We start from the raw sequence: 26,010 nt of genomic DNA on the forward strand, positions 1-26,010 counted from the left end.
ACCCAGCTTTAATGCTTCATGCGCCAAGTATTGTAAAAGTGCTATGTGCAATAAATAATGTGACATGATCCTCAGGTCAGTGAGCACCATCCGCAACCAGCGCTACCACATCCATGCCAACCTCTCCTTTGCGATCCTGGTGGCTGAGATTTTACTGCTGATCAGTGCTCGCTTTGACCCGGGAACGGTAAGCTCAAAGTGCTGTACACTGTTAGTGAGGATGAAAGTGGTAATCACTGCAACCAGAATATTCAAAATGGCGATATTAATGACCATGTTAAATTGATTATATTAAAACACAATGATTGACATGAGAAATTCATGAATTAACAGGTTAGAAAATATATTTTTTTATGGAAGGTGTGCTAATGGTAATCTCCTGGTTTTGCTTCCTATCCTAGCTGCCTTGCAAAATAATGGCTGTCCTGCTCCACTTCTTCTTCCTGAGCGCCTTTGCCTGGATGCTGGTGGAGGGTCTCCATCTCTACAGTATGGTGGTCAAGGTTTTCGGCTCTGAAGGCAGCAAACATTTCTACTACTACGGTATTGGCTGGGGTACGTTTCCTGTATTTTTGTACCATTATTCTGAAAGTCTCAGCAAACAAAGAAACCTGTCCCATGTGTGTAATGTTTTCCTGGTTCATTTCCCCTTATGTCATCTATTTTCTGACGTTTGATCAAGTGTGTAACTCAAGCTGTGCCATCATAACTTGATACCTTGACTTTTGCATTCTTTCAATTCACCTCACCAGTTAGACATGATTAATTAGGAAATAGATGAGTGACAATGTTAAAGAAATCTGCTTTGACTTTCTGCATGTTCTAGTGGAATGTTTTTCTCTCTTGATCTGACTGAGCTCGAGTTCAATTGGACAGATGAAATAAATGTGGGACATACGTGTACCGCCTTCGCCTGCTGGGGAATGTATAGTCTCTCTTTTACATGTTGAACCCATTAGAGGAAAAACGATCCTTTTTTTTTTTTTTTTTTTATAACTTCCTTTCTTCTCGCCAGAGTAATCTTTCATTTTGTGTGGCTAACTGTGAATTACATGGTGAAGAGAGGTCCGACAGCTAGAAGTAAATCTGTTGTAGAAAGTATAGCTCTTATATGCGTTTTATAATGAATTGCCGCTGCTATTAGCTGTGATGAAGGCTGTTGACTACTATAGCTCTCATTTCCTCCTTTGCAGTAAAAGGCTTCCTTGTTGTATAGCGCGCTAGAATCTTTTGGGTTCACAGGAAAATCAAAGCAGCACAATTTAACAAGCCATTTTCAGGGAAGTGAGCAATTAGCTGCAAAGTAGACAGATATAACCACCAGTGAGTGGCTCTAACTAACTGCCATGGAGCCTCGATTCACAGGACCTGCAGGTTTGATCTGCTGCACATTGATTAAAGATAGCCTGTGTAGATGTAATGGAAAAAAACAATGAAACAATCAGCAACTGTGGGTGTGAAAAGAATTGAGTTTTAATTTGCACTTTTTGGGTGTTTCAACGCTGTACATCAGTGTTACATAATCAGAGGATAGTTCATTAATGGTCATTGTCGCTATGGCAGGTGAACCCAGTCCTGGCTTTAGGGCTTTAGTTACATTAGTGTGTTTGTTTTTTATTGTTTGTTTTTTTCCTATTAGGTTCTCCGTTGGTGATTTGTGTGGTGTCCATGACATCAGCCCTCGAAAGTTACGGTGAAACTGACAAGTAAGTATGGCCCATGCATGGAAGTCACCTAAAGCCCTGAAAGCTTTCTGCTATTTCATGAGAATGACATCAAGGGGAATAAATTGGAAACAACTGGGTTTGATGTTATGTGAAAGTTTTCAGGGTAAAGGTAATTGTATACACTGTGTGTCATTCTGTATTTACATTAAAGCATCATGGCTCGTATTTTAATTTTTAACTTAGGGGAACATGTTGTAATCTCTATGCATTAACTTTTTGCTCCCTCCTTTGCTGTTTTAGCTGCTGGCTGTCGCTGAAGAACGGAGCCATTTGGGCTTTTGTGGCACCAGCTTTGTTTGTCATTGTGGTAAGAAAGCTGTTGGAAAAAATAGATCATTTGTCCTAATTTGCAGTTGTTTTAAACTATAGTATACCAGGTAAACAAACTTATGTCCACTGTGGCATGTTGACGAATGTTTTTTTGTTATTTTTAAAGTAACGTACCTAAAAGACATCACAACAAATTCAAATAGTCCAGTTTGAAAAATCCTGGTGTTTGGTTCACAGCGTTGAGAATAAAAGATTATAAAGTAACATGTTACCGTGATGCCAATACTTTTTGGTAGAAGCTTTTTATCTAACACGATATGAAAATTGCAGATTGATGGAATGGACTTTCAGTATGAGTGGTGATTTCACCTCCTTTCTGATTTCCAGGTGAACATCGGAATTCTGATATCGGTGACCAGAATCATATCTCGTATCAGCGGAGAGAACTACAAAGTCCACGGAGATGCAAATGCAGTCAAGTAGGTTTCATGAACTTTTCATTATCAGGTCAATTGTGTGTGTGTGCTTTTTTCAACAATACCTTATTTTATAACGTATAAACATATGCATGGGTGTCTCTGCTTGCAGACTGACGGTGAAGGCGGTGGCTGTGCTCCTGCCTATATTAGGAATTTCCTGGATATTCGGTGTCCTTGCGATCAACACACACTCTTTGCCTTTCCTCTATATTTTTGCTGTATTCAACTCATTACAAGTAAGTTTTACTGCCAAACGGATCTTTTTTCTTAATTGATAAAAATGTAGTCGCTAAAGATTTTCCTTCACCTTTTTCAGGGGTTCTTTGTCTTTTTGTTTCACTGTCTTCTCAACTCTGAGGTAAGATTCATGGTATCTCGTTATTCCTATTTATGTTATTTATAATCTGCAGGAGAGGAATTGTGTCTTCAGCTGCAATGATTTCAGATTTTATGTAACGTGCTCCTGCAGGTCAGAGCTGCTTTCAAACACAAAACCAAGGTGTGGTCTCTCACCAGCAGCTCCATCCGAAATATCAATGTGAAACCATTCAACTCAGACATCGTGAGTACAAATATTCTCTCTCTCATGATTGTAATTGCACTGTGTAAATGTTGCTGCTCTTTTTCCCAAAAACAACTCCAACTTTCAGTATCTCACAGTGATTCAATATTAAAGTGTGTTTGTGACTGCACAGGGCTGCACAATATTAAGGTGAACATGCAATAACATTGTTTAAGTATTGCGCTAACAATAGAATTTGTGGTAAATACAATCACTTTTGTTGGTAATTTTGATGTCTTTTTAGTTTCTCCTTCTAACCAACAGTGCTCTTTCTCATGCCTCTAATTTACACCAGCTGTGAGTGCAGTTTTCTTCATTTTCTTCCCCCCATGATGTACACATCTGTGGTTCTCACTGGCAGTATTTTACAAACTGAACAGTTTGTTAATGGTGGTGATTTTTCCTCCGTTTTTCTGCTTCTGATTGCTGCCCCGTGGCCTTATGAATAAATGATGGAATAAACAGTATGAAATGATTCGAGTCGTCAAGTGTTTCAAATAGTTAATCGCACATTCTATGTGAATCTGTTGCAATTAACAATGTTCTTGGATAGAAAATTCTGCCATTTTGAAATTGCAGAGCATAAAGGCATTGATACATATTTTATTTCAGTGAGTCTTTTGCAATGTGCTGCCCTGACAGTGTAGGAGTTGTGGTTATAGAAAAAAACCTGTCAGCAGTAACAGGATAGTAATTAAACGATTAAAGACCAAAAAAAGTCGTCTTTCACCTCCTAATACTCCATGTCTCCCTATTATTCTCTTATACAGATGAATGGAAACAAGGAGGGCGTAACTCCTACAAAGATGAACACATGGGACAAAAGCACCAACTCAGCCAACCGTATCGACCTCTCTGCCGTGTAGAGCTCCAGGCCACCGTTTGAGTCTGTGGCTGGAGAGTAATCGGAAGCTCAGTCAAGTTGAATGGCAAACACTGGCCAGAGTATTTTCCCACTGTGTTGTGTAATAAATTTGACACTCATCCACTCAAGTGAAAGCGATTCCAAAAGAGGCGTTCGGTAGTTGAGCGATAGCTTCAGCATTTAGAATAACTAGACTGTTAAAGCTGTGCCTTACTTTCTTTTTTAAGAAATGAAAACGGGGAGTTCCTAGGTAGGCTACAAAAGCAGGTCTATCGTCTGTCGGCTACCGTAGGAGAAGGTCAGTAAAGTGACAGAGGGATCTGTGTTTGTAGTTCAGGGTATGGAAGTAAAACTCCGTGGAACAGAGCATCTCAATTTATCCATTGCATGGACGATCTGCTGTAATCGGGGTTATTTGCCCTCTTGCTCAGAGTTAGCTGAAGATTTCAGCACAACATTCATGTTTTCCTGGATTGTTATAAAATATAAATGTTATGCCACCCTTTCAATTGTTTCAAAGAAATTCAAATGTGTGTCTCAACAATTCTTATTGAATATCCATGATTTCAGTCCAGAGTTTGCATGTTGGTGACTCTAAAATTACCCATATTTGTGAATGTATGTAATTGTCTCTCTGTGTTTGCTTGGGGATGGACCAGTCAAATTAATTGCCTCGGGTCTACCCTGGCCAGTTAACAAAACTGGGGAAAATGAAAAATTATGAAATTGACTTTATCCAAAGTAAGAAAATTGACATACCAGCACCTGTATTGCCCATCAAATAATGAATTTCATTTTACGATGTCCAAAAAGAGCATGTACCAGGAGCACAGGCCTAACAGAGTGAAATACAATCGGGTATTAGGGACTTATCAGTGTGATGTCTTTTTTTTATTGATAATTATTGGTACCAATAACCATTCCTTATTTTCTTTTACAGAATGTTTGTTAGGATGAGCCAATTTTGTTTTCTTTTTTTTTCTCAGTAAAATGACATATGAGTGAATTTGACTGAATGATCTTTATCTAACTCTTGACAGGAATGCAAATATGCTTATCTTTCATGATGTCAAAGGGTCTTATTAAATCACAGTGATAAAGGATTCACACCATAAAATGTGTTACACAATAACAATAACATATTTCATTTTTGATTTAAATACAGAAAATTAAATGCATTCAACTTAATGATGTCAATAGATTCTTTTCTGAGCGCAGTTGGGTTCAGACGCCTAACATTGAATAGTAAAAGGACTGAGGAAAACATTACACGTTTCCTAAAATATAGTGTTAAATGTATGCCTTAAGACAAAGCGTTACACCGCCTGTTACCAGTATTAATCATCACAATGGACAAACTGCAGATATAATCTGAAAGAACTTCTCCAGTATTCACCTAAAATCACACATCTTTAATCTCGTTCTTCTGACACCACAACACAATAACTGCACAACACCCACAAACGATGTAACAATAGATTAGACTCTGATATTAATGTATTTATTTATTTTGTGATTCTGGGTTCTTCATCATGTCTTCTGCAAACTATCACAGCTCAACAATCAATGTGTTCTTGTGTTAAAATGTGTTTGTCTTCACCCCTTCAGTGATTTAACTGTCATAGTTGCAGTACCTCACATTGATAGTACGCTGTCATATGTAATGCTTCTTGAGGAATAGTGAACATTAGTTTTTTTTATTGAATACAGTCCTGTGAAGTTTTATGTTTTATGCTGTTGCCACTCTTCTTTTAATTTTTCTTACTTTTTTTGTAAAATGAAAAATGAATTGTGTTCTACATCGGAGGGACTTTCTATGGTTGTTTCTTTTCTTTATAAACTGTGAGAATAGAGGGAGATGAGATTGTTTAAAAGTCATTGATTTTACACTGTACCAACATGAAGTCTCCTCAGACAGGATTTACTGTAAGTCTCTCTGCACTTACATGACACGTCAAATTTAAATATTCCAGTTTTTCTCAGCTTGTACATGGCTTTTAATGACTGTTGTTGTACGGTACTATGGTCTATGCTTCCACTTATCTTTATTAAATAAACTGTTTATGACCAGACATCAGTGTCTTCTTTACTGCATGATTTTCGACGTCATAATTATAGATTCGTAGGTCATTGAGACCATTTGGTGAAAACTTGTGTGTGCAGCTATAATTCAAATGTCCATAAATGCACTTTGGGAACGAATAACAAAAAACTGACGTTTTTATCAGAGACCAAAAGCAACACAGATCAATTCAGTATCAAATGTAAAGTATCTATTTTTTTAGGAACTTAAAGTAATAGTCATTTGCAGTTTATATTAAATGGAAAAGGTTCTACGTGCTGAAATCAATCCTCCTGGCTATTAAAAGATCATTTCCTAGTGTACCTCGAATGGCAATGACTCATTTGGAAGTAACATGACGCTTCAACTGTGGGAATTAGTCAAACAAATCTGTGTCTTCTCAGGTCACAGTTTGTTTGTTTTTTTTACCCCCACAAACTTCTTACTCTGTGTTGTTATCGTCCACTAAAACCCAATTTAAAAACAAACTAAACAAAAAAGACATTGAACACCAAAACACTGAAATTTTGGTGTCTTGATGGATTGTTTTAAAGACTTGCTGTAATTGAAGAAATGTTCATAGTGCTGGGAAAGTATTTTATAGTCCATATGCACATGTGGTGAGTGTTTCAAGACAGGAATAAGTCATTAAACTTTGCATTAAATGCACAACAAAGACGGCATGTCTTTATTTTACTGCCGTTTGTGAGTTGGTTAGACATTGATAGATTACGAGCCTGCAGGTGAGGCATGCATTGTGAGGCAGGGGTTAGTGCTGTTGCCCCATCACAAGAAGGTCATGGGTTCATTTAAGGGTCAAATGTATTCATTGTGTTGCTTCTGCATGTGTCCCCTTGAGTGCATTTGTTTTCTCCAGGTACTCCCACCACAATCCAAAAAATATGCATGTGAGCTTAATTACCCATAAGTGTGCGTGTGAGTGTGTGTGGATGTAAACCCTGTAATATCTGGGGTGTATCCTACATTCTCCCATAGTGACCTGGCTGGGACCAGCTGAACCGGAAAAGGATAAAGAAGTAGAGTAGACGGAAGACTTCTTCCATCTGTGGACATTAAGGAGGAGTACAAATATCTTGGGGGGTGAACATAGGCAATATAATTGACCGGGTTAAAAACACTGAAGCTCTATACAGAGTCATCTCTACTTTTTGATGTGAAGGTGAGGTCCTTCGACATCCATCTCACTATACTGAAGGTGCTCGAGTCTGTAGTGGGGCAGCAGGCTGAGGGTGGCTGACACCAACAGGCTCAACAAACTCATCAGAAAGGCCAGTGACGTGGTGAGGGTGGAACTGGACTCTGTACAGGTTTTGTTTTTTATTTTTCATTTTATTTAACCAGGAAAAAAGGCCCATTGAGATCGAAGGGTGACCTGGCTAAGAGGTCCTCACATGATGTCCTGGTCAGCAGCAGGAGCAGCTTCAGTAACAGACTCATACCACTCAAGTGCAGTACAGAGTCACAGGAGAGCCTTCCTTCCTGTAGCAATAAGACTCTATAACTCCTACTAGTAAATAGTGTTTGTTGTGTTTTCTGTTCTTTTCATTCTCTGTTCTTATACTAGTCAATGCTTAGCCCTGTACATGTTAATATTTAATATAATTTTGATGCTGTCTTACTGATATTTTAACTTTATTCTATGTAATATGTATGTTTTTTTCTGTGTGGATCAACGCTACAAAGAATTTCCTTCTGAGATTAATAAAGTATTTCTATTCTATTCTATTCTCAGTACTGCAGGTCTCACATGGCAATTTTCATGATGCATGTGTTAGTCAAGAGCATAAACCTCAATTGACTTACACTGGGTCTTTTTTATTCTTGTTTCAGTTGTATTTTGTTTAATGTCTTATGTTACAAAGTGTAGTCCTCATACGCAGCACTTTGTTTTGACATGTTTGTTTGAAAGCATTTCATGAAGAAAAATGGTATGGTATGGTAGGTTTGAGCAAACTTTAAAGAAAATAGTTAACATTGTGAATTTACTATAAAAAATCTATATGTTCTTGTAGTACACATGATTGGTAGCAATTCTTTTGTGATTTTGCAGTGAAGATGAAAATTTTGTTGCCATAACAATCGTCAAAATTGACAATTCCTGCTCTAAAGTGGCACATATTTACTCTGGATGTGTATTTTGAATGCCTGAGATGTCCTTGAATACAGTGCAGGCACCATAAACTACACGGGAAGACAGATCTTCAGTACACGTGATGCACTTCGTAGTATGAATTCAGGTGGCTGAGGAGGTATGGGATTTCCCATACTCTGTGAGGATTATAATGTGATTTGATTCAAAATTTATTTACGAATTTATAACGCACCAGTGGTTTTTAGTCCTCGATTAAAAAATTTGATCATCTTAATTTAACATTAAAAATAAAAGTCGCATCCAAATTAAGATAGTGAAACTTGAGTTTTACGAGCCGACCCTGAAGGCGCCGCAGTCCAACAGCTGCTGCTGAGTTTGCGCATGCGCTTCGCGAGCCGTGAATATGAATAACCGCTGAGTAGAAAGGTGAGGAATACAATAATATCTGAGCTCACAGTCTCTATACTGCGTTTTAAAGCCGTAACGTCACTTTTACTTAGGTATCTACCGACGTCGGAAAAGTAGCGGCTGACGTTGCCTCGTTTTAATAGCTCATTGGACCGTCTTAATGTTTTGTTTACACGTTGCTGACGCACGTTGCCTCAACTTTTTGTGTTGACGGAAACCTCGTCCGCGTCGTGTAGTTGTGTGTGGCTTTCAAAAGGTTATAAAGCGCGCTTCTTGTGGGAACTGCTTACATTTTCTTGGTGTAGATGAATGAAATGGGATTTACCGGCACAGGAGAAGAAGTGTCGTGGGACTCAGTTTCAGCTGGACTGTCCACCTCTTGAACCTGATCTGGATACTTGAACACGTTTATTTGGCTCCATGGAGTCTGTTGGGAGGTTTGAGTTCAACAGGAAAGACCTGATTGGTCACGGAGCCTTTGCTGTTGTGTTCAAAGGCAGACATAAAGAGGTAACTGTTTGCCCCTGACATTCATCTTGTCATTCTTTTTTAAGTTTATGTATATTTACACGACCTGTTTATGTCCAAGAAACGTGACTGGGAAGTTGCAGTGAAGTGTATCAACAAGAAAAACATTGCCAAGTCTCAGTCTTTGCTTGGTAAAGAAATCAAAATACTCAAGGTAATGTCTGTTTATTTTTACCTGTATCTGATATTCATTGTTACCGGTAGTTTGACCATTTTTTTATTAAAGATTTTTTTTCCCCTTCCATCCACCTCGTGCAGGAGCTGAAACATGAGAATATTGTTAGACTACTTGACTATCAGGTGAGGATTGTTCTTCCTTTCTCATCCTCCTCTGTCTGCTCACACACATCATTTTAGACACAGTGCATACATGGCTGTGGGATGTTATAGTTTAACATCGGGCTGATGCGCCTCAGTGACCTAAACTGGAATCTTAGAAACTCTCGACATTTAAAAAAATAAAGTTATAAAACTAATCTTTAACATCTTCTGTTTGGAGCCAGTCTTGTAAGGAATCGTGCATATTGCAAAGTGTTTGAAGAGAGGGAGTTTACTTAAATGTGCGTGCATTACCCTCTTCTCCACTTACTGACACCTGCCAGACACGGATGAGCTGATCTCACACACTCTTTTGGACAGATGGCAGAGTGCAGCCGGTTGAACAATGGCTTATAAAACACTGTCTGTGTGTACTGACTAAAAGTCACTCAGCTCAACTGTAAATGCTTTCTGTGGACATTGACATGCCATGTCACCTGGCATAGGGATGGTTTTCGCCCTCTGTTATCTGCAATAGCTGTACACACCGGGCCATAATGGCCACATGGTGGTTTTTATGCAATAGCACACGGGGTAAACACTTCTTAGGATTCAGAGTGATATAAAAGAGAGCCTCACTTATTACTTTCCATTGAAGTCAGGTGGACCTGACACCATAAACTAGTCACAGTTATAGCCCACCCTGTCTCACCTCGCTCCTCTGTCACTTTCTCAATGGCTATAAAAGTTGGGTGCTGCATTGGAAATGATCCTGAATGATTCAGAGGCCCCAGAGCTCGACGGGAACCTTGTCTGGATACAGTTTCAGGCCCCAGAGTCAGCTGTTGTCAAGGGACTGGTGAAGTTTTAGTCACTGGTAATGAGCCAAAAAAATGTCAGCTCAGTCAAAGAAATTATATGGTGTCGCTTGTTGTGTAACCTGCAGCACAGCTAAGACATTGATGGATTTGTGTTGTAATTCTTCCCACACTCTGCATATGCACATGTTATACCTGTTTAATGCATGCATTTACTCATCCGTTAAGCTACTCATTCTATCCTGTTAATCATTTGCTTTAATCAATAGGAAATGGGAGGATGCATTTATCTTGTCATGGAGGTGAGGTTGCATCTGTTTTCATCTGAAAATTGAAATGACATACATTTATATGTCAACCTTGTGGATGCCTTTGTTAATACTTGTGCTTCTTATCGTTTCAGTATTGCAATGGCGGTGACCTAGCAGAGTACCTTCACTGTAAGTTTGCTTTACAAGTCAGTGTTTGCCAGAGTGTTTCAGAGTTGCAGTTTGTTCTTTGTAAACACATTCAACCAGATTATTTGTGGGTCATTGTAGCCTTTGAGGTGATTGTGTTTTTTTTCCTCCGCGTTTTGAAGAAATAATAGGATGTTGACAGAGCAGCAAAGCCAAAGTTGACAAGTTCCAATAGGTCAGTGGGTAAATTACAAGTAAGACTCCCAAGTACTTAGCCCAGATAAAATTAAACCTCTCAGCCAGGCCCGTGGTCAAGACAAAATATGTGAAAATTGTGGCCAAACTGAAATACCACATTTATTTTTCATGCACTCACAGTTTTCCAGGCATCTTGTGATCTCACCACATTTTAATTCTTAGACTCATAAAAGGCATTTCTTGTGAGAAAGATCACCCTTTCCTCAAGTTTCAAGCCATGTTTCCAAATACGACAAGGCGGCTGAGGGCATGGAGTTTAGTTTTCTCAGGCTAGAATTAGCTCGTTGGTGTCAGTGTATTCAGGCACTGCTGTAGAGCGTCGGTCTAATTCTGCCGCTGTGCGAGCGCTTCTGACAGAGTTGCACAGTCTGTGTTTGTGCCAAGGAGGCCCGTACAGCTATTTGCAGCACAACACTTGGTTACATTTGGCAAGGTTCACAGAGCACCCCCCCACATGACCTCACCCATCTGTCACTCCCTTATCCCCTGTCCTCCTGTGGAAAAACACCGCAGCAAGAAATGCTGGATGTGTTGGGATTCGGGGGGGGGGGGGGGGGGGGATTGGAGGAAGTGCTAGTATGTCGGCAGCTCTGACTTTAATTTCCAAATGAAGCCTCATAAACAACATTTCTCTCCATGAAGCATGACAGCACTGATGCCATTAAGGTTGTGCACTTCCTTATTGCGTCATGTCTGTCTTGTGAGAGTGACAACGCTCAAATTAAATTGAATCTTTTAAGAGGGATCGAGGCTGATAGAGTGTTTTTCTCAGGCTGATAATTTTGTCATCATATCTTTGTCAATTATTAGATACATTTGAAGATATAGGGTTTTAATGCTCCCGCATTTCTTCTCTAGTTTGTGTGTGTGCATACCCATGATACGTGCTCTATATACCTGTTTTTCCACCCAATCTGATTCCTTACCTCTGACCTACAGGTAAGGGCACTCTGAGTGAAGACACCATCCGTGTGTTCCTGCAGCAGATTGCTCAGGCCATGAAGCTCCTGCATAGCAAAGGCATCCTCCATAGAGACCTCAAACCCCAAAACATCTTACTTTGCCACCCTCAGGGACGCAGGTCCAGCTCCGTTAATACCAGCATCAAATTAGGTAATGGCTTTCGGGGAATTGCAGCTACAATATGGGAAACAATTACGGCTTAATTAATATGGTTGAATTACCTCCCGTTTTACTGGTCGCTGAATTTTTTTAATGGAAAATTTATTTTGCTGGGGGAAAAAAACCGCATAAATTTGTGTTTGTCAACACATTTCTCTCGTCTTGCAGCTGACTTTGGGTTTGCTCGTCACCTGCAGACAAACACAATGGCAGCCACACTGTGTGGCTCTCCCATGTACATGGTAAGTATTCAGGTTTCCTGTGCCAGTCAGGCGTCATGTCGCTGTGTCTCCATTAAGCTGTGAGCTGTGTTTGCCTTGTCACAGGCGCCTGAGGTCATCATGTCCCAGAACTACGATGCCAAGGCTGATCTCTGGAGCATAGGCACTATTGTGTACCAGTGCCTGACTGGAAAAGCACCCTTTCATGTGAGTGATACTTAAAACACAAAACAAACAAAAAACCACATAAACATGCAAAACAATCACTCAGATCTTGTTCAGGACTGCATTTGGGTAAACAGGCCGGTTTGCAAACAACTCATTGCTGTCGCACTTTAAATAGCCACACTTACTTGTGAAATTGTTTTGATTTTAGTTCTTAGAAAGGACAAACTGATTGGCGTCAAAGCTGAATGTGATATATCCCTTTCACAACTCAGAGGAACTTGAGCCACAGAACAACCACTGAAAGCCACCTGCCTCTTGGCTGATATTTATTTATTTTTTTTCCAGATGTCCTTGTTGTTAGTAGGAGCAGCTTGACTGCTTGATAGAAATGAGCCTTGTTTACTGATGGGGGGGGACATGAGGAAATGGCTGTGAGCCACGCTCTCTGAACCCAGAGTAAATAGCCTTTCAACAACACTGGCCGCTGCTTTCTACTGTTGACGTGGCTGCTCAAATGTCACTGTTGGACTGAGTTTGTCAGTTATGTCGGCTGTTTGTATGCCAGTGTTTCATACCTTCCCTGGTTCTATCTTGATGTGTAAAACCCCGTGTTTTCTCCACGTCCATATATTTTTAGCCAGAGAAGAGTTAGCATTCTGTTGTTGTTGACCTTTTAACCCAAACTCAACACACTGAGATTATTTATGTTGGAGTTTCCTTGAAAGCTTTTTCCGTTAGAGTGAGAGCTTCAGACTGACTTCTGTTTCAGCAAGGAAGGTCAGTGAGTTTAGATAAGTCCAAGGGTTAATGTGAAGTTAGCTGCTGTACCTGATGATGATGATGATGATGATGATGATGATGATGATTTAGCTAGTCCAGTTTGCAAACATACCACTTTCCTGATAGTGGGATCATAAAACATACACAATAGCACACAGCAATTGAATTAAATGGGTTTTTTTTACACTACTTTCCCTTTGTATGCATAAAAAGGGTTGACCTAAATGCTGGTCCGTAAATATGTGTCACAATTATAAGCAGGTGTATGACTGGTCATTTTGAAAGTGTAACAGGTGGTTGTGTGTATTTGTACAGGCCAGCTCACCGCAGGAGCTGCGTCTGTTCTATGAGAGCAGCAGGAACCTGTTACCCAGGTTAGTGCTCCTCTGAGTGACCTCTCGTCCAACGCACACACACACACACACACACACACACACACACACACACACACACACACACACACGAAACATGAAATTCTGTCATCTCTGCTGTCACATTGGTGATGAACGAGTGATTTATATCACCCACGTTTGGATGTATTTTAATAACGTCTCAATGCGTCACAACGCATGTGTTCGTGCAAAGACACGTACACACTCGGTTTTATAATTAGCACTCAGTAAATAAGTCTGATGCCGTCACTAAAAATAGTTGTAATATGGAAGAAACTGATACAGACACCTGACGGGACCGATCATAGAGCACATTCTCCACCTCTCATAACTAATGTGTGAAAATCCCACAAGCCCAAATCAATACTTCACTTATTTTTCTCTATGATTTAATTTGGTTTTTTTTTTTTTGTTTTGTTTTATTAATTAAGGTTTTGTCTCTGCCTTCTTATCGGTAAATACAGATGGTGTAAGAGTCACTTCTCACAGCTATTTCCACTAATTCTGAATACGGAATCTCTGACGTTGAGAACTTTGACGTGGAACACATTCAAAGGGATTTAAGGACTCTTTACTCACTGCTTTAATGGCGCACTTTGCCAGCCAGTATCTGGCTCACAGCCATGCTTATCATTTTGCAAAAGCTGGATGATAAGATATGCTCCATGTGTCTGTGTGGAGGCATTTGTTGTTTTCTTCTCATTCTATATATAAACTGCTCCGAGGTGCCAGCTAGTGTCCTGTAAGGCTATAATTTTCCACATGACCCACATAGCTCAACGTAGATGTAAACACACACACACACACACACACACACACACACACACACACACACACACACACACACACACACACACACACACACACACACACACACACACACACACACACAGAGGCTGCCTCAGAGTGTCATAGTGTTAATAATAAAGCTATAAATCATAATAAAAATTCACAGATTTTACAGATCACTGGGTGTGTATGAATAGTAAACATTTTAGCTCCACACGTATCTACTGTGAAATGCAAACACTGCAGACACAACGAAGCAGCAAGTCCAAATTATTAAGAATATTTTTATCGACACATTATCAACACGCCACAATGAGAGAGAGAGAGAGAGAGAGAGAGAGATCTTGTCACATGCTCTTAGCCTGGTGTTCTCTGTCACAAATCCCTGTGATTAGCCAGTACTTAAAACTTATCTTTGCTGTTATTTTTCCCACGATTTCCACTTTTCTTTATCTGTGTTCAAACTAATCTAAAAAAGGAACTTTTTCTTTTGCTAGTGTCCCAAAAGAGACCTCTAGTAACCTGAGACACCTATTGCTGGGGTTATTGCAGAAGAACCACAAGGAACGAATGAGCTTCGGTAAGAATTAAATGATTTTTTAAATTCCCCTCTCTCTGTAATTTCAAAGCATTTCTTTAACATACTTTTTTCCTATGTTCAGATGAGTTCTTCCACCATCCTTTCTTGGAGACCAGCACATCGCCAAAGAAATGTATGAACTGTCTGTCGTGATGTTTCTGTGTACTGCGGTAGGAGTGAAGGTGATGTAGTTGAGGTCGTAACAGAAGCGCTCGTGTGTCGTCTGACAGGCTCACCAGCTGCCGTGGTCTCCTACCCCAGTTCAGCCTCAGGTAGCTCCTCGAGCAGCTCCTCTACGTCCCAGCTGGCCTCGCCTCAAGTATGTACAGAGTTCCCAAAAGAACTAAACAGCAGTCAGTCATTGGTATTCGCTTATCATCATTTCTAAAAATGAATCTGTATTTTTTTACACTTTTACTTTTAGCATTCCGATGGAGAGATGCATCCAATTCAGCCCAAGATGTCTCCCTCCCCTACACAACACAACCTGGGCTTCCAGCTGAAAGAAACAGCCACTCAACCGAGTCCAAATGCCACATCTTGCACAGAAGACTATGTCATGGTACCTGTCCAATTTCATGGTACGACCTCTGAGCCCGAATATTTAAACATATTCACATTAGTAACAAACAAACAAAAACCTCAGGCTATTCCTGTTTTTTCTGCTCTGTAGGGGAATACACTTGTGAGGTGGAAGTTGAGTCGCCCATTCACAGCTGCCTCACATACAGTGGGTGAGTTATCCACCATTGTGAGGCTCATAATGTGGTCAGTTCTTCAGTACCAGATGTACGACACCGGTAACTTACACGAATGACAAATAGATGCATTTATGGTTGAGTATGCCTGTAAAAAAGGTATTTAATTAAAATATATATATATTGCAGAATGTTAGATTACTAAAGAGAAGAATCTTTTTTACACTTAACTTCCAAGAATTTACTGGAATTAAAAAAGAAAATTAAGCTGGTTTTATTATAGCTGATTGATTAGGAATGAAAATAAAAATGTTCAGAAAATGCTAACACTTCCGTTTGTTTAGGAGCTCACTGCTGGCCGAGAGAAATCCTGAAGCTCCAGGAAGGACACCTCCACTGTCTCCCCTCCCACATTCTCCCTCCAAGCCTGTTAGGTACGATACAAAGCAGTCTTGTTTGGACTCCAAGGCGAGGAGGACTAATTACTTAATAGTTGATTAAATGATTTCTTTATTGTTTAAATGTTGAGTAACTTGTGACTTTCTATAAGGAAACCATAAAGTATAGGACAAATAATTCAGGGAATTATTATTAGAGGTAATGATTTTATGATTTTTCCAACAATAAAATAAACACCACAGTGTTTTGTCCTCAAGGCATCTCCTATTATTAGTCAGTCAATGTTTTCCAAACATTGTCAAGAAATGTGGAAAAACTGTGCTTTGGCACATACACTGTACACAGGAAACACATTTACATGCCAGTCACTAATTTAAGACATACACTCAATAAGTCTAGTCAGTCATAAAGTGTACTTTTCTTTTTTGAACTTCTTGTATTGTGAAACAGTAGAATGGTACTCACAAATAAGTACAGGGAATCTTTAAGGAAGGCTAAAGCTCAGTTAGAGATTTTTTTTTTAACTTGGAATATGTTTTGTGTCACTTTGTATAGTTGGACTATATTAATGTATCTTTATGCTGACTTTGAATGTATCGAAATATTTTTCAACAACACTATAGGTTTTACATTTTAAATTTATATATACTTTAACAAGGTCAACAGAGTTAATTCTAGCAGCTCATGCTTCTGTGTCTAAATCCCTTGGATTCTTCTTTTAACCACTCAGCAAGCCTGATGAAGGTGCTGGCTCGAGCAGGTGCCGCTCAGGGCCCATTCCCGTCCCAACTCAGATTCAGAACTACCAGCGTATGCAGCAGAACCTGCAGCCTGTCGGCCTGCACGGCTCCACCAGGCATGTCCAGCCACCTCTATCCATAAGCCCACCCTAACACAGTCTCTTGCTACGTTCTGCTGTCTTGTTTCTCCTGTCTAATTATGTGTAATATGATTCAGGGTCACACTCTACTGTGGGGGCAGCAGCAGGGAAAGCTCCCCTCTGTGTGGCACCGGCTTTGCCTTTAACTCTCCAAAGCTGGCAGCAGGAGGAAGTCGACCACAGCAGCGCTCCCCACAAGGTAGCTACCTCACCTGGTTTTTGTGTAATCTATCAAGGATGTTTGTTTTTTTAGACATGGATGACCTCACCTGGTTGGCGTTTAGTGTCAATGAGTGATGCCTTTTAGGTATTTAGGTTTTTGGATTAATCTTCTTTCGATGAGACCTGGCAGTGCATGCAGTGTTAGGTGCCTCATCCACTGCACTGAGGAGGAAGCAGAAAGAAAAGACTCAGTTCGCTTTCTACATTGTGTTTTGGTATTGAGTAACTGAGTTCTGCTTCTGTAAAGACAGAACGCTGACATTATGTTTTCGTTTCTGTCTGCTTATGTATGCATATGTTTGAAAAAATGTGTTTGGTGTTTTATATAACAGCATGTCTGAATGATTAAAAAGTAAGAAAAGACAGTTTTTCAGGTTAATTACAATATGGAATGTTTTCTTTTTTTTTATTTCTGTGTCCCCTTTTGACTCATGTACTTTTACTTTCAACAACACCTCCTGTGCATGCTTGAGCATGCCTCATTCAGTGTTACTGATGTAATTATAGGAGCAAAATGACTGGATGACTTCACTGAAAACATGTACTGTGTTGAACAATGGTGTAATTTTTGTTATGATCTGTGATTCAGTGGGACTGACCCCAAAGACCTCAATGCGGACTCTGATCACAGGCTCCCCTGATGAGAGAGTTACCTCCAGCCCTAAGGTCAGCCTACAGACACACACACACACACACACACACACACACGCACACAGATATATATACATACTTGTTACTTAAGAGATAGGGCATAGTCTATCAGTGATATTTAGTCATTTCAGTACCTAACAGCATATCTGACAGACAACTCATTCTCCGCATCTTGTATGAGGACAACGATGGGTTATCTACATGCAGCGCCCACACTACACGAGGTTTCAGACTTTTCATATCTGTTTTCAGCAGCTGGTACACGCCAAAATGTTAAACCGAACCAGGACTGCACCAAACCTGCAATCCCTTGAACCGTCTCCCTCTTCAAAGGCCAACATGAGCCGGAAATCAGCCAATGAAAAAGGCCCTTTTAAAAGGTCAGTACAACACACTGATGTATCGTTATGTCTTATAATTGCTGTTTTTATTTATTGATTTCTGGAGAACTGTAGAGACATGGGAAGAAATTGAATTGTAATAACTATTGTTTTTGATGCAGTGGTAATTGAAACTGCCCTTCATGTGAAAACCTTCCATCTGGCTCCTAGAGATGTCACACAGTGCAACTGATAAGCTGTTGAATCAACCATTCTATGCTCCCAATGTATTGAAGGTCCAGATCGAACAGCACAGGGATATTGTCTGACATGCTCCTGAAGGTGGCTTTTGGAACGCATCATCTTGCTGAGGAAAGTGACGAGAACCTCGACTGTGAGAAAGGCGTGGATATAGCAGGTACAAGTCCAAATGAAAGCAGTGTGTTCTAGACAAATTATTTCTGCTGACAATTTGTTCTTCTTCATCAATATTTGTGCATCTGTTGTTGTTAAATTGGGATATGTAATAAATAACTAAATAAACATTGTAAGATAATGACAAGGGAGTATGCAACATGTATTAGTTACAAAATCCAGATGTTGAGGTTCCAGTTAGAATAGTAAGATTTTGTAATAGTACCTTCCCCAGCAGACTTGAAACTCTTTCTGTTTTGTTCTCACAGTGCCACCTGCTGGTTGTCACATAGCTTTCCAATGTTCAGATAGTCCACCTCCTGCCATCTTTACAATGGGCTCTCCATCCAGTGGAAGCACTCCTCCTGATACTATCTTAGCATCGAGGGCGTTCTCAGGTAGGTCCTGTCAGTCCAGCCACTGAAGAGACATTTCATATTAAGATTTTAAATAAATGCTGTATTTATTATGGTGAAAACTACTAGAGCCATATCAAATTAAAAAAAAATTTACCTGTCCATGAAAGATTTATGTTTATTTTATAATGATTATCAACTTAGATTTTAATATCAGTAACTCAAATGGATCTTCTGTCAGCTCTTCTGGATTCATTCTATTTTTTCTTATCTCTACTTTCAGGCTCCCCCAGCTACACTAACTCAGCCTGGCTACTGAAGAGTCGCCCTCTGCAGAGAGGAAGCCGTAGATACAGTGAGACTGACGCCATGGAGGCTGTCCCGCACAGCACTCTCATTTTTCATCCTCCAGCACTCGCTGAAGATACATTGATGGAGGTAAAGTGAATATTAAACTTATATAGATTTAGATGATGCCACTTGAACAGTTTTAGTACCTGTATTTCTTTCTGTTTTTCTCACAGCAAACTCACACAGACTCTCTGGACGACCTGCGTTTCACTTTGGCTTTTGTGCATTGTGTCATGGAACTGGCTTCGTCTAAGTATCCAGGACTGGAACTCATCAGCAGCCCTGATGTTTCCTTTCTAGAGCAGAGCTTGGTGACAGACCAGATCAGCCTTCTGAGTCGAGAATGGAGGTGAGAAGCATCAAAGTTTTTTGCATTCTCCCGCCGTGTTTCTTTTTTTTTGTCCAGTCTTTTTGAAAAGTGACTTGGGTTTCTTCTTTTTTTTTGTTGCTCCAGGTATGCAGAGCAGTTGGTGTTGTACATGAAAGCTGAAGAGTTTCTCTCAGCTGCATTGCACAACGCTAAAGAAAATATTAAACAGGGCCAACTCCTTCCCAGTGCTACAGTCAAACAAGGTGAGACAAGTCATCTGTAGTTTTGATTATCAATCATATCGCTTTTACAGATTTGGATGGTATCTATTACCTGTTTTCTAGGTGACTGATATCCTTAAAATTGTGAAAAGTAGACAGGTAAACTGCTACTGGACCTTGGTGCCCCAAAACTGTTTTTTTCCATAATGTGAACATTATAAGAGCATTGAAGTACAACACTGATTGGTTCAGCTTTGTGTTTCAACTTTGTTGCTCCAGCTCAACTCGAAGCATCTAAGATTGTGACCATATGTTGTGCAAGCAGGAAAGTCTGATCATCAGAATCAGAATCACTTTATTAATCCCTGGGGGGAATTCTTTAAATTCTTTAATCGTGTTCTGTTCAGGCTCAGAGTGGTTACGGAAGGCTGCCATTTTGAAGCTGGTCCTTGGCCACAGCTCCATACTTTTTTGTATAATCTCAATTCTTCCCTTGAAAATACTGTTTCCTCAAGAACTTGACTATGTTTGCATAAAAGCCAATATCTGGTAAAGTTATGAACCAGTTGTTGCATTTGTAGAACCAGTCTTGCAGAGTTGTGTTATGTTTAGGTTTATATATCATGATGCTAAAACTTTCTTTGCATTTCGTTTGTCTGCCGACAGTGATAAGGAAACTAAATGAATTGTACAAGAGCTGTGTGACATTCTGCCGCTCCCTCAACGACCATCTTCAGACCTTCTTACTTGACAAACAGAAAGTAATGAGCCACTTCAATGAACTCACAGCAGAGAAGCTCATCTACAGTCACACTGTGGACATGGTGAGAAAATATTAAATGTATACCCCTAATCATAATCTGTCCTACGTATGTTGAGTATTAATCTTTGACATGTGTGTTCTCACTGTGTTCAGGTGCAGTCTGCCGCTTTCGACGAGATGTTTCACTACGGTACTGGATCAGTGCAGCGTTATCAAAAAGCCCTTCTGCTGATGGAGGGTCTGTCCAGGAACCTGACGGAGGAAATCGACAGAGAAAACATAGATAAATGTACGTATACGCACTGACACAGAAATGACGGACATACTTCCTTTTCCAGTGTCATGACTGAATCTTTCTTTTACATTTTCAGGTAAGCAGTGTATTGAGCGACGCCTCTCAGCACTGCAGACATAACTGTGTCAATGAGCTCTGTGACAGCGTCCACAAAGACTGTCCTGTCTCATCCATCTGCTATCAATGCTGATGGATCCTTTGACACTGTCAGTGCACAAGCACTTTGACCTCTCCTGAGAGAAACGACCACTGGAGCGTCTGCTCTTTCCCCACCACTGAGCCTGGTATCTTGATTAGAATGCACAGAGAAGACTCGAAGTCTTGTTTGCGACGGTGTTCTGATTATTTGAATCCCGAGATCAGGTCAACTGTTCTCAGTTTCGTTACAGACTGTTTGCGTTTGTTGGTTTTGCACTGAGAATAATCAGATAGATGAACTGATTTTAAAAATGTTATACTTGAAACAAAAAAGTGGTTCTTTTGTTTGCAGTCGTTGAGTCCTGTAAATGCTCACTGGCAAACAGGAGTCTGAATATTTTGGATGAGATGACCAAATATTGCTGATATGTAGCGATTCTAGTCAAACAGTGCCTTTTTTTTGTACATTTTTAATCAGCAGAGTTGTGGATGTCAAAGCCAGTTTTATGTTTTGACCTCATACTGGATAATTGCTTTATGACTGGAGGTCTTATGATCATACAGACGTACACTGTAGAGTGCAATAAGTATGTTGGAACAATTTAATTGGATTTTACTTTTGCAGCTAAGTGGCTGCCATAATTTGATGACATCAGTGAGTGCTCTAAGTGACTTTGAGTGACATTGTTTGCATGCTGCAATTGCTGCTTGGACTACAGATATCGTCACTGATGTAATAAATGGTGATCTTCACATGAATTTTTACATGATTGTGCCTGATAGGAAAACTAGGCAATCAGAGTTAATAGATTCCAATATGAGGTACAAATATTGGAAGTTTGTTTGAATGTATTAAGTTTTATTCTGTATTTTTAAGATTGTCACTTGAATTTGACATAATGAGTTGTTACATGTTGTGAGATCAAAATAAATATTTATTAATATAACTGGATTTTCTTCACATCAGCGTATCAAGAATGAGATGCACACATACTAAACAAGTCCAACTCAGTTTTAGGTGATAACTCTTAAAATCAAATATTCTTTAATAAATAGCAGTCAATTCTGACGTGTGGGGCAGGCATCCGCTGTGATGTGCAGCAGCAGGAGAAAAATGGGAGTCGGGATTGCGTTTTCCCATTTTTTTACTTTGTTGATAAGAAATGATAAAAGAAAATGTGGACTGTAAAAATACTAATTATTTGATAAAACATGATTTGGATACATTAGAGAGTTATATTTGGATTTGTATGGTATTAGTCAGTCTAAAAGTCAATAATGTCACTCTGACAGCATACTGGTACATCTTTACAACACCAACTGCCTTTGCCCCTGCTTCTCACCCAACAACAACACCACACTGGTCCACGACCTGATCACCTCCAGCCTGGACTACTGTGATTCCTTCTGTCTGAACCTCTCAAATCCATAAACTCCAACCACCCGGATCTCGCCAGGACACCTTCCATCTATCACAAAACCCCAAATCTCCATAGCCTCCACTGGCTCCCTATTCAACAATACAACAATTTACTTCAAAGTCCTCCTGTTGGCATTCAGGACCCACCATGACCTCACTCCTCTGTATATCACTGGCCTCCTCAATCCCCTCCAACCCAAATGACCACCATGGGTTCTAGAGCCATTTTCCAATCCTTCATCATACTATATCATAATAAATGATACTACATTCTTTTCTTGATAATATTCTGTATCATGGTTCATGTTTTGATGTTGTGATCAAAATGTAAATCAAGAAATATTATTATAAATCTATTTTCAATTAATCGTTTTTTTTTTTTACATTAAAAGAGTCGTTTTCTTTTCCTTTTGCCCCAAACTATTCTGTTATCACACGTTAAGTCTTAATATGCATAGAGGAGTACTAATTTCCCTTTGGTAATAATTAGGTATCAATAATACAGCAATACAACGGTCTCTTGTGCGCCCCGTACGTCATCTCTCCAGACGTCTTCCTGGACCTGAAACTACATCCGGGTCACACGGACGGGGGTTGCCGCGGCCGCCATGTTGCTGAATGAAGTTAACCTAGCTCCAAAACATTGAGTAGCAGCTACCAATATCAATATTTATTTTTCCACCAAGATACCGTTCGTTGCGGCACGCGACCACTTGTAAATATGACTTAGGATTTATCAAACCGCCACAGCGTCTCCATCCCTTGTAAGTAAAGCCGTGTGTTTGGTAAATGCATTTATGAATCGGGAGCTGGCCTGTTAGCACTAAACAAGCTAATCGCTAGCACGGGCTAGCACGCGTCCCGTAACACGGGTCATTATAATTACTGAAACGACACTGCAGATTATAATGCAGAGGTTCGAGTTCAGCCGGTTGCAGCCCTTTCCGTTGTTTTAGTTGTACTTGAAGCAGCTGTGTACCTAAGTTGGCTTATTATTGCAGTTGCATTCGTTATGCTTCCATGCTAACCGCTAGCGATCGTTACGCCCCGGAGCAGAAGCCAGCGCCATAAGGTGATATTAATCCATACAAAGAGATTGCCGCTGTCAAGTAAGGCAGTTTTCACAGTCATGTCTCTTTTGAGTCATTGTAGACGTGAAGTGTACCAACAGCTCATAAATATTTTAACTTGAGCTACAGTATAAATCCAAACCCACAGTGATCCACCGGCATCAGCGGCGTTTCCTCCTGTCACCTTTGTTTGTAATGCAAATTAATATTTGCTCAATTATTGTGGAGCAAGAACAGTCTTGTCGTTTTCTTTGCTGATGTATAATGTGTTTAATCATCTGGCAGTGGTTACGTTTCAATTAGTGCAAACATGCTGTTAGGGTGCTATATATATTTCATTGAAATTACTGTAAAAACGGGGATACCTTGACCTGGATGACTGAGACTCTGCAAAGACATGTTACAACTCCTAGAATAAATTTGTAATTTTACCAACGTCTCTTTTATTTAGCGCCATTCTTTTAAACATATCTCCATATAAATAAATGATATGGTATGGTTGAATTTGGATTGGTCTCTGTGACAATTGATATTTTTAAACCCTTTTGCACACATTTAACTTGGTGACTTAAAGACAGTCGACTTTCTTAACTGGAGTTTCGTAAATTGAGTTGCTACTTCTTATATTGTATATTTTCAATTTTCAGATGATGTTTGGATTGTTTGGAATATTTATTTACATGACTCGTTCAGCTCAGCAGTAGCTGCTTTATCCTTAAAGTATAATTTTGATCTCCGTACCATCATTTATAATCCTTTAGTAATGCCAGTCTGACATATTAATAATATTGCTTACAATGTATGTGTCTTTTTGTGCTTGGCTTTGCTCAAAAAGGAATTACATTTTGTATGAAATGAACAGAATGTTTGAATGTCAGTTTGCTTTAGATTATTTCAACATTACACTGGCAGTTATGATCCAACTCGGCAATTAATCAGAACGTACCAACCATTGCTTATTTTGTGGCGTTCTGCCATACGACTGTTTAGCACTCCTGCTATATTTTTGGCACAATCAGGATTACAAAAATAATTCATTTTGTTTTTTTAATCTGCTTTTCACAGATTATTGTGTTTGGACATAGTAACAACATCACGCAATGCACCATGGAAGTGGATCACAGAACATGCAACGACAGCTCCAAAGATCCAAGTCTGTCACTGGGTCAGAAGCAGAGGAGCAGCAGCAGCAGCCTGCCCTGGCAGTTACGCAGCAGCAAGCTACTGTTAACCATCCTCAGTCTCCTGTGACCACTTTCTCTTCTGCTGCCAGTCCTTCAGCCCCTCAGTCACCCAATTATCAGATCATCATGAGTCGCAGTCCAGTAACTGGGCAGAACATGAACATAACGTTACAAAACGTTGGGCAGATGGTGACTGCAAACCAGCAGATCACACTGACGCCACTCCCCATCCAGAACCCGGCCTCCCCTGGCTTTCAGCATACTACACCTCAGTGGAGATTTGAGCACGCTCCATCCTCCTATATCCAGGTCACGTCACCTGTGCCCCAGCCCATTCAACCTCAAAGTCCAACCCAGCATAGCCCAGTGCCCCTACAAGGTGTGACGAGGCAAGGAGCTCCCGCAACAGCCTTGGGTGTGTGTGGACAGAGTCCAACGCGATTTGTTGAAGCTGGTATGCTAATGCGGCAAATCAGTTTAGGCAGTCCATCGGGTAGTGGACATTTTGTATACCAGGAGGGGACAGGACTGGCCCAGATTGCCCCTGCCACAACCGGCCAGGTACAACTCACCTCTCCGGGGGCACCAGGCTCTGTGCGGGAACGTCGGCTGTCTCAGCCTCATTCACAGACTGGAGGCACCATCCACCACCTCGGACCTCAAAGCCCTGCTGCCACTGGTGCTACGCTCTCCACTCTAGGTAGCCCTGGTCACATCACCACTTCCCACCTACCTCCACAGATTAGCAGTATCATTCAAGGGCAGCTGGCGCGTCCTATGTTTGAAAAGACTGCACAGGGTGGGGTTGCCGGAGTGGGAACCACAGCCACAGCGTCTTTTAGCGTACCTGCCTCCATTCCACCTTCTAGCCCATCCCTCATCAGTCCAACCCAAGGGATCCCCAACAATCCTCACGCACCCAGCGGCATGACTGTGGGCATGAAGAAGCAGGTCACCAAGAAGTTAGAGGAAATTGCGCCCTCCACACCAGAGATTGCCCAGCTAAGGAAACAGTGCTTAGAGCACCACACCAAGAAGATGGAGAGCCTGAAAGAAGTCTTCAAAGAATATCTGATTGAACTTTTCTTTCTGCAGCAGCTGCAAGGGAACATGATGGATTACCTAGCTTTTAAGAAAAAGCCTTGCGTTCCTTTGTATACTTATTTACGACAGAATGACTTGGACCTTGATGATGAAGAGGAAGAAGAAGAACAGTCTGAGGTCATCAATGATGAGGTATTACTGCTTTTAGTTTGGAGATATGAGGAATTTTTTATTGTTGAGCATGTGTCCTCTTCGTTGAAAATGTCTCTGTGAAATTGTTGGAATTTTTGTGTGATTCTGTTTTTTAGGTAAAAGTTGTTACTGGAAAAGATGGCCAAGCAGTGACACCGGTTGCCATAGCGACACAACTTCCTCCCAATGTTTCTGCAGCTTTCTCCACCCAGCAGCAGTTTCAGGTAATTAAAAATGCACTCAGTTGAAAACAGTATTATTATGGAATTATATATTTCTTACCT

At 40.3% G+C, this 26,010-nt stretch overlaps 3 protein-coding genes across 7 annotated transcripts in view; all 3 read left to right on the top strand.

The window, feature by feature from the left end:
* Positions 1–5,975, top strand: part of adgrd1 (adhesion G protein-coupled receptor D1) — a 35,732-nt gene extending 29,757 nt beyond the window's left edge. The window contains exons 17-25 of the mRNA XM_080467445.1: positions 76–187; positions 402–555; positions 1,640–1,706; positions 1,968–2,034; positions 2,385–2,476; positions 2,586–2,712; positions 2,793–2,834; positions 2,946–3,038; positions 3,809–5,975. Of these exons, the coding sequence (XP_080323571.1) occupies positions 76–187; positions 402–555; positions 1,640–1,706; positions 1,968–2,034; positions 2,385–2,476; positions 2,586–2,712; positions 2,793–2,834; positions 2,946–3,038; positions 3,809–3,904 (850 nt within the window). The 3' untranslated portion in view covers positions 3,905–5,975. The remainder of the gene's footprint in view (positions 1–75; positions 188–401; positions 556–1,639; positions 1,707–1,967; positions 2,035–2,384; positions 2,477–2,585; positions 2,713–2,792; positions 2,835–2,945; positions 3,039–3,808) is intronic.
* Positions 5,976–8,720: 2,745 nt separating this feature from the next.
* Positions 8,721–21,760, top strand: ulk1a (unc-51 like autophagy activating kinase 1a). Of its 2 annotated transcripts, none has more exons than XM_080467603.1 (27): positions 8,721–8,996; positions 9,076–9,168; positions 9,273–9,314; positions 10,360–10,392; positions 10,494–10,530; positions 11,686–11,859; positions 12,037–12,110; positions 12,195–12,296; positions 13,353–13,411; positions 14,716–14,798; positions 14,881–14,931; positions 15,029–15,117; positions 15,223–15,379; positions 15,472–15,532; positions 15,841–15,930; positions 16,626–16,751; positions 16,853–16,974; positions 17,587–17,663; positions 17,901–18,028; positions 18,265–18,386; positions 18,652–18,780; positions 19,022–19,176; positions 19,263–19,438; positions 19,544–19,662; positions 20,287–20,444; positions 20,537–20,672; positions 20,755–21,760. In XM_080467603.1, exons 1-27 carry the CDS (start codon positions 8,907–8,909, stop codon positions 20,796–20,798), a joined length of 2,727 nt encoding a protein of 908 aa, XP_080323729.1. In that variant the 5' UTR covers positions 8,721–8,906; the 3' UTR covers positions 20,799–21,760. The 2 variants fall into 2 exon arrangements, with proteins under 2 accessions (XP_080323729.1, XP_080323730.1); XM_080467604.1 differs by having other exon boundaries at positions 8,775–8,996; positions 17,904–18,028.
* A 1,059-nt stretch (positions 21,761–22,819) lies between these two features.
* Positions 22,820–26,010, top strand: part of ep400 (E1A binding protein p400) — a 29,703-nt gene continuing 26,512 nt past the window's right edge. For 3 of the 4 annotated variants that reach the window (XM_080468166.1, XM_080468167.1, XM_080468168.1), the window contains exons 1-3: positions 22,820–23,000; positions 24,372–25,726; positions 25,843–25,950. In XM_080468166.1, coding sequence (XP_080324292.1) covers positions 24,407–25,726; positions 25,843–25,950 — 1,428 coding nt within the window. In that variant the 5' untranslated portion in view covers positions 22,820–23,000; positions 24,372–24,406. The remainder of the gene's footprint in view (positions 23,001–24,371; positions 25,727–25,842; positions 25,951–26,010) is intronic. The other variant, XM_080468165.1, reaches the window with a different exon arrangement.

This window comes from Lipophrys pholis, assembly GCF_963383615.2.
Source record: "Lipophrys pholis genome assembly, chromosome: 7".
Taxonomy (NCBI): Eukaryota; Metazoa; Chordata; class Actinopteri; order Blenniiformes; family Blenniidae; genus Lipophrys; species Lipophrys pholis.

What these genes read in the sequence shown, in the direction of transcription:
- ulk1a (XM_080467603.1), top strand. Translation starts at nt 8,907, where the DNA reads ATGGAGTCTGTTGGGAGGTTTGAGTTCAACAGGAAAGACCTGATTGGT. An exon ending in GAAAAAGGCCCTTTTAAAAG is followed by an intron (nt 18,029 to 18,264) that starts GTCAGTACAACA and finishes AATGTATTGAAG; the next exon opens with GTCCAGATCGAACAGCACAG. An exon ending in CAGTGCTACAGTCAAACAAG is followed by an intron (nt 19,663 to 20,286) that starts GTGAGACAAGTC and finishes GTCTGCCGACAG; the next exon opens with TGATAAGGAAACTAAATGAA.